The sequence below is a fragment of the Lycorma delicatula genome, chromosome 2, assembly GCF_047948215.1.
Source record: "Lycorma delicatula isolate Av1 chromosome 2, ASM4794821v1, whole genome shotgun sequence".
NCBI lineage: Eukaryota > Metazoa > Arthropoda > Insecta > Hemiptera > Fulgoridae > Lycorma > Lycorma delicatula.
The window spans coordinates 230,973,234-230,986,727 of record NC_134456.1 but is presented as its reverse complement, the minus strand read 5'-3'; the positions used below and the strand labels follow the sequence as shown (position 1 = coordinate 230,986,727).

Genomic DNA, 13,494 nt, shown 5'->3' with positions numbered 1-13,494 from the left:
ACATTCGGTGTTGCGACACCTTATGAAATGTAACCGTAACCCAAGTGGAAACTATCATGCTGATGGGTGAATAGCTCTACATAGTGAGTCTCAAACGATGTCCTCTGGGCACCTGGGCAAACCCAGTTGTATTTAGCTCTAGTTCCAGTATGCATGCGCTCTGATGGAGTGGTCTGTTATATCACCGGCACTCAGAAAAAAATTCAGAGTCCACAAGAAACTCCTGGGATGGTTGGTAGTTCATCTGAAAAAATCACAGTCTAGTGAAAAGGCCTTGCTTGGTGTTGTCTGACGAGGATAACAGTCCAGAAAACAGTGCAAATTTAAATGGTAACAAATCAAGTCTACAATGCAAGAACATCAGATTTCTAGTTCTTAGAAATAGTCTGGAAGGTACCTTTCATAAGGGACCCTTCATCTCGCCTTTCCTAATTAACAAAGTCGTAATGGGTTCTAGTGGCTGCCCAAAGAACATTAAGAAGTTATGAGACGGATTGATTCGGATTGAAACACATAATGCAGAGTCAATCTTTGTTATGTCTGACTAATATGGCTGGTATAAATATAAGTGCAGAATGTCACAAAACCCTAAATAGGAGTCGGGGAGTAATTTTTTGCTGAGACCTTTTGGATATGGATCTCACTGAAATAGCTAGCGAGCTTCGTCTCCAAGATGTTGTAGAAGTGAAGCATATAATAAAAAGGCACAGTGGAATGGAAGAACCAACACCTTCTCTTATACTGACTTTCAACCTTCCAGTCCCACTGGAAAAAATAAAAATTGGTTATCTTTTATTGGTTATCAAGTATGACCTTTTATTCCCAACCCAAGAGTGTTTTAAATGTCAAGGGTATGGTCATACTAGAACATCTTGCTCGAAAATAGAGATCTGTGCTCGGTGTGCTAAGGAAGGACATAATGATACTAACTGCCAAGAAGATGAAAAATGTGCGAGCTGCAGTGGTTCACATACAACTCATTCTCGAGGTTGCTCAACTTTTTAAAGAAGAGAAGGTAGTTTTCAGAATCTATACCAAACAGGAACTATCTTTTCCAGCCGCACGAAGAGAATATAAAACATTAATAAACTCTTGTAATTTGGTTAAAACTGATATTTCTTTCACCGCTGCAACATCTAGCAAACCTCCATTAAGTGCAGGTAACCAACAATGCAAATCCTGCAGAGTTAAAAAAACTTGTACAGATGTTATCTGATCAAGTTTCATCTCTTACAGCCTCACTTCTCTTAACTAAGATGAATAAAAAGTCTGTAATTGCAACTAGTGAAACAAACAGTTCAATCCCTCTGAAAGTTTGTGTCCCTAAAGTTCTACCTTTATGGACAGGGACAAATACAACTGCTGGTAAGTCACCAACTAAGCTCCCTGTTAAAGGAGTTCACACAACCACCTTCCCTGCGATGTTGTCTACAACGTCCCATTTTTCAAAATCTCCCCCTCCAACACCACATTTACTGGAGGATATGGTAGAGAATCGCCCGATCCCAGGGCATTGCAGTTTCTTAAAATAAAAATATTTTTATGCAAAATGAGGTGTCAGCTACAAGGCTACAACTAGGTAACCACATTCCTGCTGTTGTAAAAATCTTAGTCCCCTTTAAATTGCATATCTGTAATTTGTATCTCTCACCAAACTCTGAGTTCAATGCTCTAGAAATATCAAATCTCCTCATGCAAATCCCTTCACTGTCGTTAATAATAGGAGTCATCCCATCATTTGCCCATTTTGGGATCAATGCCCATCATTTTTCCAGGGGCTCATCTTTCTTCTCCTCTTGAGGAAATGTTATAAACAGAGTGATACAAGATTTGGAACTTTGTCTACTGAATGATGGGTCATACACATTTATGTCCTCATCTTCTGATACATTGTCAAGCATCTTATGATTACCAAATTTACTCCCTCCTCTTAATTGGTCTGCTTGTAATTAATGGCAGTGACCACAGGCCAATTACTGTAGCTTTTGGTTTCGACCGCAAGGTGAATAAAAGGTCACGGAAATGGATTGTTGAAAAGGAAGATTGTTGGTAGGGTTGTTTTATTTGAAGTGATTTTTTTGTTATTCCTTGTACTGTTGCTATTCATCTAAATATTTTGATTCCTGTTGGCACGGCAATAATTATAGTTGCTGATGTAAAGTATTCTCGTGTGTGGAACATTTACCATAAAGCCTTCCCACCACAGTATGGCAATGGAGCAGGCGCCCCCCTTGATGAACTTATCTCTTTTACGTCCCTGATAATTTACAATATTAATGGTGTATCCCACAAACATTGGGAAACTCAAGACGTCTTTCCGTTCCTGGGTGGAATGTTGATTGCCAAAACGCCATTAGTAGTCGATTACAAGCACTATGCAAATTTAACTGCAGGCTTACAAATGAACACCGTAAGGCTAGAGGGGTATGTCGTCGGGTATTCTTAAACGCTAGGAGGAATTCATGGAGGAAATACGTGGACACCATCTCACGCACTACTCTCACGTCTACTGTGTGGTAAAAGATCCGTACTATGTACGGATCACCAAAACAATCTGTACTCGGACTCATTCATGAAGAAGAACTCCTTACATCACCTTCTACAGCAAGTATTTTGGCAGATTGTTTACATTCGGTGTCCCTCACCTCATCATACAGTAATGAATTTCAGAAGTACAAATTGCAGATGGAATTACAACCGTTAAATGTTGGTGATTCGTTCGGTGAATTAAACACTCCATTTTCATTCAACGAATTGTCACACACACTTAAAAACTCACGTGACACTTCCCCTGAACCTGACAATATTCATCTCAGTATGCTTTCACAGTTTCCTAATTCGGCGTTACAACACCTATTGTGTATTTATAGTAGTCTATTCTCCTCACAAATTTTTCCTTCAGTCTGTTCAGAAGCCATTGTCATACCAGTACTTAAATCTGGTAAAGAAAAAGCAAACCTCTCAAGCTACCGCCCTATTTCTTTGACAAGCGTTTTATGTAAAATGATGGAAAGAATGTTGAACAACAGGCTCTTATGGTACTTAGAGAGACATGGCCTTCTATATCTAGAACAATGCGGTTTCCGCCAAGGACGTCTTTCCATTGACCATTTAGTGTCACTGGAAGCAGCTATACAAGATGCTTTCCTATTCCGCCATTGTCTCGTCGCTATATTCTTTGATATCAAGAAGGCTTACGACACGGCCTGGCGACGTGGTATTCTTAACACCCTTAAAGAATGGGGAGTCAAGGACCTTTAAGAATGGGGAAACCCCTGCATTTATCAGGGGTTTCTTCCGAACTTTCCATGTTCGTGTTGGAGATTCCTTATCTGGCAGCGTCACCTTGGAGAATGAAGTACCTCAAGGAAGAGTGTTAAGTGTCACCATGTTTGCTATAGCTATCAACAGTATTACTGAATGTGTGCAACCACCAGTTTCATGTTCGTTATTTGTTGATGATTTTGCCATATATATATTACATCCCATTCAACAGCCATAGCAGAGAGACTACTACAGAACACGATATCTCGTGTTGAAGCTTGGTCCAAGGTTACCAGCTTCACATTTTCACCTGAGAAAACAAAATGTACAGTCTTTTCTTGCTTGCAGGACTCTTTTATACCACAATTCTTTCTGTATGAAGAGACAATTTGTATTTTCCGCGATAGTAAGTTTTTAGGTTTTGTTTTTGACACATCTTACGTGGGTCAATCACATCAAAAGATTAAAAACGAAATGTTCCAAACTTCTAGATATGCTGTGAGTTATTACCAACATTAACTGGGGAGCCGATTGGTCGTGTATGTTGCGATTTTATTATTCCTTAGTTCATTCCTGTTTAGAATATGGTTGTATCGCCTACTTCTAAGCACGTACTACTGCGCTGAAGATGTTAGATGCTTTTCTCCATCTTGCTACAGATGCTTTTAGCTAAAGCTCTGTCACTAGCATACTTGTTGAGTGCGGTAAACCATCACTTTGGGATACCAAAGTGACCAACTTCTAGCACTTATTTTGCCCGTCTTAAAGGTCAACCGAGTCACCCCCGGCTTTTACCGCAGTTCTTGCGAATCCTAATTTACAAAGATATGAAGACCATTCACGTTTCACTGCACCTATGGGTGTACGTACTCGACGGTTATTACACTTTTTAAATATAGATATATCTCCTATTTTTCCAACGTATCCCTTTTTATATCCTCTGTGGAGAATCAACCTTATAAATTTTATTTTTGATCTTACCACATACAAGAAGCAATCAACACTACCTATCGACTTTCAGCAAAGTTTACACCATATTCTCTCCAAAATAAACCCAGACGCAATAGTATATATCGAAACAGTATGATACCGTTGGATGCGCATTTATTTTTAATAGCAGAATCTATATGTTTGGTCTACCTAATATTACAAGTTTATTTACTGCAGAACTGTACGCCATCAATAAGGCTTTGAGTACAGTTAACCTAAAAGACGGTCATATCCTTATTTGTAGCGACTCGTTTAGTGCACTCCAAGCTTTAGAAGATTTTTATTCTAGACTCCCTGGCTGTCGCCTCCAACATCTTTGTCACTTTTTAAACAGTATCCACTGCCCTTCTTCCTTTCCGGAAGCCATATTGCTTGTCCGAGAATCCCCCAGTTCTCTCTAATTCCTCCTGCAGCCTGTTGGCCAGAATAACTTCGAAAGGTTTCCCCAGGCTATCAATTAGACAAACCGGCTTGTAATTCATTAGACCACCCTCTCTGCCACCTCCCTTAGGGAGGAGAATCACTCTCACCATCTTCCACGGTGTTGGGAATCTCTCCTTAAACAGGCATTCATTAAATACTTACAAAAAGTGATCGGGGAGGTTCTACCAACACCCTCATCCCCTCCGCAGGCACTCCATGCTCCCCTGGGCTCTTTCTAGGACGAAATCTAAAGACCGCATACCACAACTCCTCCGAAGTGACACGCGGTATCTCTGTGGCTGCCAACTCCCTCCATCTCAGCATCTCATCTCTCAAAAACAGGGTGAGCATAGTTTCCCAGGGTTGCACCTCAGGAAGCCTGGGGAGTGATCTTCCCAGCCCCTTTGTTACCAATTTGAATGATATGTCCCATGGGTTCTTCTCTAGCTGGGTACAGATCTCCCTCCTCATCTATTCTGCTTGGCTTTGTTGATAGCTCTTCGGAGGCTTCTTGCAGAATCTTCCCATTCTGCCATGGCTGTCTCGGTCTCCTGTTGATCCTCTCGTCTAAATCTCATGAGGATGCATCTTATGCAAACGCTTATCCTCTGCAGATCGGCAATCTCATCTGACCACCAATATATCTGCATTGGAAGCAACTGCACCTCTCTTCTCCCTAAGGCCGAAGTGCAAGCATCCTGGATGACTTCATCAATATCAACCTCCTCCCCATTCTCTTGTCGTGCCTGCGTTGCATGCCGCTGTTAGGGGAGATATAGCAACTAAACTCCCCCCTCCCCCCCAACACAAACAACATCGTTCCCCAACACAAAGCCATCATCGTGACCCTATTAGGTAACAGTCAGTCCCGGCCTCACCACCATTATTGTCGCATTATCTCCAGTATCCCTGGTGCAGCTAGCCTCCAAAACCACAGTCCAACTTGGCTCAGCAACCACCATAACGTCTCCCACAAACTCCCTGGTATAAATAACTCGTAGGAGGTCATGGGAGCTTTATTCCTATCTTTACATTAAGCAGTGTTATCTCTAATTTGTAGCACATTGTCTGCTACGTTCGTAATGGTCCTCTGCACCACATCTTCTACAAACAACTCTTTCGCGGCAACCAGCCTTACTTGATGTGTTCATCCTTGCCGCACTGGAAACATTTCATGGACCTATCTGGTCCTTTACACGATGCTGCCTTATGGCCCAAATCCCAGCACCGGTAACATCGCTCCTACTTCACTCACGGCCAGGTCCACACGGCAAGACACCAGCCCAATCCGAAGACGCCCTCTCCGAATTATCTTTTCAGCCTCTCCACTAGGAACGGTCAGAGAAGCCACCTGTGTCCTTGAATGAGTACACAGGTGGCCTCTCCTCATCTAACTCAATTATGGTGGAACACCCTCCTCTCAAAGTCCTCCATGTCTTCCCCTTGGAGAATTGTAGCCCTCTCAGTGCATGCAAGCAGTTAGCCTAAGTTCAACTGACCTTTAATTGTCAGGTCCTTAATTCTCGGAGCCGCCTTAAAAATCGACTCTGAGAATCTACTTTTAATTTTAGCAAGGTCAAAGACGACCTCTAAGTCTTTCTCCCTTTCTAGGAAAAATTAATCCTGGAGTTCCATGGTCTTTTCAAACCATTCTCTGTTCCAGTTGGGTGCCACCAGTACGTCCAAGTCTTCTTTTTTAACTCTTTCCTCCAGCTGGCTTAGTAGCTCCTTATCTCTAACATCGCTCCTCGTCTGACACGCCACCTCCTTCCCCTTTGGTCTACTCTCGAAAGGATTGGACTCTACGAACCCCTGCAAGGCCTTCACCACTCTTGCCATATCTCCGGCCAGCTCTTTTAGCTCCCTGGCTGTATGGCTCTTCTCAGCGTGCTTGGTTAAGGTTTCACTGACACTAATGAGCTCTTTTACATATCTATAAAGCTACCCCTGCGGGCTGCCCTCTAGCCTCTTCTCCATCTCTAGATCAATTAGTACTTTTTTTGCAGAACGACTTCTGTTCCTTCTCTCCTTCCTCTTCTCCCCTGTCGCTGCAGCCTCAATTGATTCACTTTCCGTCGAGCCACAGTTACCAATTACAGTCCAATAAAGAAAAACCGCAAAACCCGATCCAAAACTAAATAAGCACAGAGCAATATAGGCCACGTCTACCCTCAACAAAATCTCCCTCTCGACTCTTTTTAACTGTGGTTAATGTATAACTCTGGTCTCTTTTCATTTTGTATAAATCTTTCGTCTTTTACTAAGTTTATATCATCCTACCAAGTTTCATAAAATTGGTTAAGATTTGCGTCCGGTAGAGTAATCTTATATAAGATTAATAACTGGTGGTGCAGTTGTGATTTCCAAATTTTTAGGAAATCTGCCAAAAATATTAATAGCTAATGTTTTGCCCATTATCACTCCAAAGCAATAAATTAAACATCTAAAGTGTTCACCTCAACCTTATACATACCACACAGATTGGATTAAGATAAAAATATTTTATCTCAAGAAATATAGGGATAGCATTAACCTTAAACAATTTAATCAAACATCCCTTCCAAAAAAAAAATATTTAAGGAAGAGGTTTAGCAGTTTGATGTTGCTACAATAGAAAACTTTCACAAAAAGATTTTAAATAGATTTAAAACCTAAAAGTTGGGTAGTGATCCTGTAATGTTGTTCAACAATTAAGTTTCTACGTCATTGATATGTACATTTTTCAGCTATCTATTTCTTGTTGATTACAGCAGTTTTTTAAACTTTTTTCTGTTAAACTAATTTTGCTCAAATTTCCAGGCAGTATTGGGCTGATTTCTTTGATCTTCTATATTTATAATGAGCCAAATGATTCTTTATTCTAACTTCAATATTTCTTTTAGTTTTTCCTATTCATCCTTAGTATATGATTATTTAGTATATAATTTAGTTTTATCTTCACTGCTTCGAAGGACAGAGATCAGTTTCCTAGACAAACTGAACGGAACGCAAGAATGGCGAGTTTCAATATCTTTCTCTACAGATCGCAGAGCCTGGACAATGTCCCTTGCTGCTACATCTTTCTATTATCGGGCGTGTTTCATGGGTTATTTAGTGGGTTATAATTTTAAGTTTTATTTATGGACGGATTTGGTAATTTGCGTTCCTATCCGTATGGACCAGCTTGAAATTTATTTACTGGATCTGACCGTGGGAGACTAAGCTTTTGAGCCTAGTACTCCCGGCGTGATTCCCCTTCAGTCCATCCGCTGAAGTCCTTTGGGTACCTTATGGGCTAGCAGGAATACGCCTGCCGGGACGCTAGTTATTTGGAGGAGGCAATGCGCTTCCTTCTCCGGAGGGAGTCGCATATGCTGACTGAATTAAATTGTGGTCTCTTTGTGGGACGGTGTGGGGTGTTGTCTTGGTTTTTATGGTTTTAACAAAATTTAATTCTGAAAACGGTCACTTTCGCGACCGGAATTTTCGCGCGGTTTCCATTTATAGGTTACGCGATATATAGAGGCTCCTAAGCCTGGTTTGTCATATTTTGACTCTCGTACCGCCTTTTCACGGTGGTTCGTTTAATACGGCATGAGGCCATTTTCTTATCCCTGTGGAACAGGGTCCTCCTGGCAGACATCCCGGAGATGGCCGTGTTCGGACACGGCCGCTCTCCCGAACAGTCTACGTGCCTGCGCCATCCTCACCTCGGATACGGTGTGTAGTCCAGCATCACTACGATGCTGGACCACGTTTCTGACGAACCACAGTGCTCCAAATATCGTCCGCAACGTTATGTTTTGGACGGCTTCTAATTTCTTTTGAAGCGTGGAGTTCAACAAAACTCCCCATGCTGGATAAGCATGTTAGAATCGGCAGGAGGTATAGCCGAAAAATGAGCAGTTTGGTTGCCAGTGGATATGGGCTGGCACTGTTCAGTACTGGATATAGGGAGCCTCTGACGGCCTTGTCCCTTTGAATCACATATTTAACATGTTCTCCTAAGCCGTTTATCCAGGGCTACTCCCAGGTACTTGACTGTTTTCCCAAAGGAGATTTTCTATCCTGAGATTTCCAGCTGCCTGGCTGGAGCATATGTCTTGTATGTGAACGCACTGCCACCGATTTTTCGCGGTTGACCTTGATTATCCACATATCGAACCACGGCTCTACTAGATCCAATTGCCTCTGGAGTCTTTCGATCGCGTAATCTACACTTCTGAATTCATAATAACATACCGTGTCGTCGGCGTATAGAGGAGCTGCTTTAACTCCTTCCGACAGCGGCATATCGTTGACGTAGGCCATGTACAAGAACGGCGAAAGCACTGCTACTTGGGGGACTCCAGCGGCTACGTCTCTGGTGGAGGAGATTGTTTCCCCTACACGTACAACAAATTGTCGGTCTAGTAAATAAGACCGTATCAAGCACAGGGAATCGTCGTATGCGCGATTTTGTATAGCAAGCCTCTATGCCAAACTTTGTTAAAGGCTTTAGCTACATCTAGAAAAACGGTTGCAGTTATCATTTTTCTACTTAGGCCTCCAATAAGACTCGATTATTTTAACCAGTTGGAGGGTCGTCGAGTGGCCCTCCCTGAACCCAAATTGCTCAGGCCGTACTTATTTTCCCAAATGTCGCCTAAGTCTCTCCAAGAGAATTCTTTCAAATAGTTTTGACAACACTGGTAATAAGAAGACTGGCATGAAATTCTGGGGAAAGATTAGAGTTTTCCCAGGTTTGGGTAGGCATACCACCTTTGCAGTTTTCCAGCAATTAAGTACGTTGGAAAATATCCAACGTACAAAATTGACGTGAATATTGTGGTTATGGTCGCTATAAGAACTGGTGGAACATTCCGGAATGCGCGGGCACCGATCCCGTTAACACCCGGAGCCTTGTCGGGGCTTGTGGCTTTGATTGCTGCGGAATCCTCCGCCTCAGTGACTTGGTCTATTTCTAGTGGGGCGTCCTCCACCTGTGCTAAATAATCTACGATGAAGGACTCCACCTAGGTTGTGTGGTCATCGTCTGGGGTGGGAGGGGGTTTTGGAGTAAAATGGTTTTCAGGGCGAAAACCTCCGCCCTGTCCGCCTCCGAATATGCTAGAAGGCCTCATTGCTTCAAAACTGGGTGGCGGAGCTTTTTTCCTTCTCGTAGTTTTTTGTTTAACCTGAACACCGAGAAGTGGTCGTCTGAAACCGTGGCGAGGTATTCGTTCTACGAATCCTCTCGATGTTGTGCCAGCAGCTGTTTCACTCTGTCCGTTTGAATATAAAAAGCCCTTTTATAATTGGGGGACAAGGTGGTTCCTCTCTTCCGTCGATTTTCTCCGGTGTGGTCAGGAGTTCAGGATGCGCTGGCCTGTAATTCCGTTGGAGAGTTGCATAGAATTTTTTCCAACTATACCCCGAAGGTCGTGAAGAGTCTCGGCCGCCCCCTGCTTGGCCCAACTCCAATAAGAAAGGAGAGGGGTCCGAGCTGAGGTCTTCTCCTAGACAAAGTCTTACCAACATTAAAATTGTGATTATTTAACAATTTTTTAAGTAGCTATTAAAAGGAGGGCAAAATGCAATTTTTGTCCATGCCTTCTGCAATCCTAAACCTTTGTCATTCTAGACTCTGTATTGCTAAATTTGTTGTCGTTTCATTTCTGTATATTGTCACAGTGGTTTCTGCATTAAAAATACGAAACTCGGCTATATATTTAATACAATTTCACTGCAATCACTAAAAGTCCAAGGAGTGGTTTGCTCTATAAACTATTGCATTTAAAGGTGATATGAGCATACAATGAAAAAAAATCATTGATTTGTATTATTAATCAGTGTAATAGTGGTAAATTTGTTGCCATTTATTTTCTTTGATCAGTTTTAGGTCTGTTAATTTTATTTCATTTATTTTTTTTAATTTTCAATAAAATGAGAAAAATTAAAATATATCATTCATATGCTCTCAATGAAACTTACGGAAAATATTTAAATACTCATTTCATTTCTGTGTTACTTAAGAAAAGATTATCTATAAATTCAGACAGGGTGTTTATTCATGCTATTCAATCAGTTTTTTCATAAAACTTTTTATTTAACTGATAAGCATTTGTTATTTATATAAACCCATTATTATATATGTTCCATTCAACCTAACTTTCAAACTTTCCATTGTTTCTTTAATGGGAATTCTGGGATACAGCGCATTATCATCAAAAGATATAAAAATTTCACCATTTTGTTAAAACTTCATTTTTAAACTGTTGAAAAAACTGTGATTGCTGAAATTAGCCAAATTTTAGTTGTGTAGATAGCCAAATTTTATTGTAGTAGTCTGCATCTTACATTTGTTTGAATGATTTTTATATATTATAATATCTTTCAGGTACTTGTATGATAAAACTACAGGTCCTGAAGTTTTACTGAATGAAATTGAAATTATTATCACGTTTTTGAAAGTAAGTATTTTACTTTGACTTTCAGTGATTATTATAAATAAAAAAAAATCAGCATTAATTGCAAAACTAATTGCAAAAATGCAATTAGTGTAGTGTGGTTAAAAGTTTATTATGAATCACTGTTTTCTTTCTTACTTGTAATTAAAGAGTAAAATCAACATGTATGTCTTCTTTTTACCTGTATTTTATGCTTTGTTGACTGTCTAGAAATAATTTTCTTAATACTAGCTAAATATTTTCATTTTCATATACTTTTGTTTACTGCTTTATTATTGCTTTTTTATCTTTATTTTTTTATGAACCCTCACTCCAAAGTCTTTGGCCAGGCAGACATAGAGATTTCGGTAATTCAGTTGAGTAAATGGTGCTTTTCAGTGGTTCAACTTGCTTTAAATATATGTTTCTGTGTAATGTTTACATTTTTACTTATGAAAATTTTTCCTCTTCATAAAAAAAATTGCACTTCATGAAAACTTCTTCAGTTTTTATTACAACAAAAGTAAAGGATAAAGTAAGGAACATTACTATATTAGATCATACTATAAAAACCTTTTGTCAGTATGTAAGCTGTATTTTGAGGTGAATGTGACTTCCTGTTCGTGAGAGTGAAATATGCCGATTATGTCATTTACTTAATATTTAGGGATAATGATAGAAGATCATTTTACATTATGTTGTGTCCTAGTTCTGAAAACCGGTTGAAAATGATTTTACACTGATCACATATAGGTTCGTAATGATTGCTTTAAGCTTGTTGAAGCATCACTAATTTTTCATTATCCAAAATTATGCATAGCTTCCATGCCATTAATTAATTGGGAACCGGTGCTGAAAGTAATGAATAAAACACTTGATGAAATAAATAAATATTGTTGATATAAAAAATTGAGATGAACCGAGATGAAAATTGGGTTGAACTTATTTATCACTTATATGTATTAGAATTATAAGTTGTAATATTTTAGAAAATAACTTACATCCTGTGTATTAATTTTTTTGTCAAGGGTAAAAAAGGAGTTTAGAAAAATTATTTTGTAACTTAAAAATTCAATTTAGAAAAAAATACTTTTATTAATATTTCAAAAGTAAAAAAATTGCAAGCACTTCTTAAGTAAAATAAAGCTTTTTTTGTTTTTTTAAATTTTGTTTTAGTATAATTATAGATCCCGCTTAAACTTTTCTCATATTGTGACAGTGTATTCATGAAGACTTATCTGATATATTGAAAATAAAACCTGGAATAAAATCTTAAACTAAAGTGAAATACAAAATAAAAAATAAAAAAATTATGTGCATTTCTATGTTAGATACAGGAAATCATTAAAATAATTTCAGATTCAATCACCAGTTGAGAGTTTGCTGCTTGTGAAGGTGTTTATTATTAAATATAATATTGATATTCAGTATGTTAGGGAATATGACAGAAAATTTGATAATGCAATCACGCTTGTTATAAATTATTTTATTATAGTTAATTTTGTTATTTTCTTGAAGCTGAAATTTTGTGTTGTTCTTTGAAGACATTTCTGAAGGACAGAGTAAAGGGATTTTCAACCGAAGAAAGTGCTGTGATAAAGGCTACTGAGGAGGGTAATCACATTTTAGCTGTTATTGTATTTGAAGACTTGAACTCTGATGATTCACCTAAACTTCCACCTCTTGTTAAATATAAAATCAGGTGCTGTATGTTAGTTATTTATTGCTTATTAAAATTAATTTGTTGATAGAGCTTGTTAGTAATTTTATAATATGTAATTCTGGAACTGGTAAGTAACTGTATAGGGGTAGCGTTTACACACACACACACACACACACACACACACACACACACACACACACACACACACACACACACACACACACACACACACACACACACACACACACACACACACGCATACATCATACACACACACACACACACACACACACACACACACACACACACACACACACACACACATGCATGCATACATCATACACACACACACACACATGCATGCATACATCATACACACATGCATACATACATCATACACACACACACACACATGCATGCATACATCATACACACATGCATACATACACACAGACACAGACACAGATAAAAGATAAAATGAACCACTCAGTGTCAATTTGCAGTGCTTTATACTGTAGTGTAAGAAATAGGTCGAAAGTTAGATCTGCAAATATTTCCTGGGCTCTTGTAATAGATACAGTAGCATGGAAATTAGTCAAGACTTAGATATTACGAGGGTTATTTTTTTTTTCAAGGTCTGATCGGTCGCAAAATAAAAACCCGCGCAAAAATCGGTCGAAGGAATTATTAAAGTCTAAAATATTAGGAAGGAAGTTTGACTTTTTTTTACTTTTACAACATCCATAT

The 13,494-nt window shown here is 39.2% G+C and overlaps 1 protein-coding gene across 1 annotated transcript in view; it reads left to right on the top strand.

Moving 5' to 3' along the window:
* Positions 1 to 1,256: 1,256 nt before the first annotated feature.
* LOC142320086 (ATP-binding cassette sub-family A member 2-like) overlaps positions 1,257 to 13,494 on the top strand; it is a 31,225-nt gene continuing 18,987 nt past the window's right edge. Inside the window, exons 1-2 of the mRNA XM_075357761.1 lie at positions 1,257 to 1,365; positions 12,603 to 12,786. Coding sequence (XP_075213876.1) covers positions 1,257 to 1,365; positions 12,603 to 12,786 — 293 coding nt within the window. The remainder of the gene's footprint in view (positions 1,366 to 12,602; positions 12,787 to 13,494) is intronic.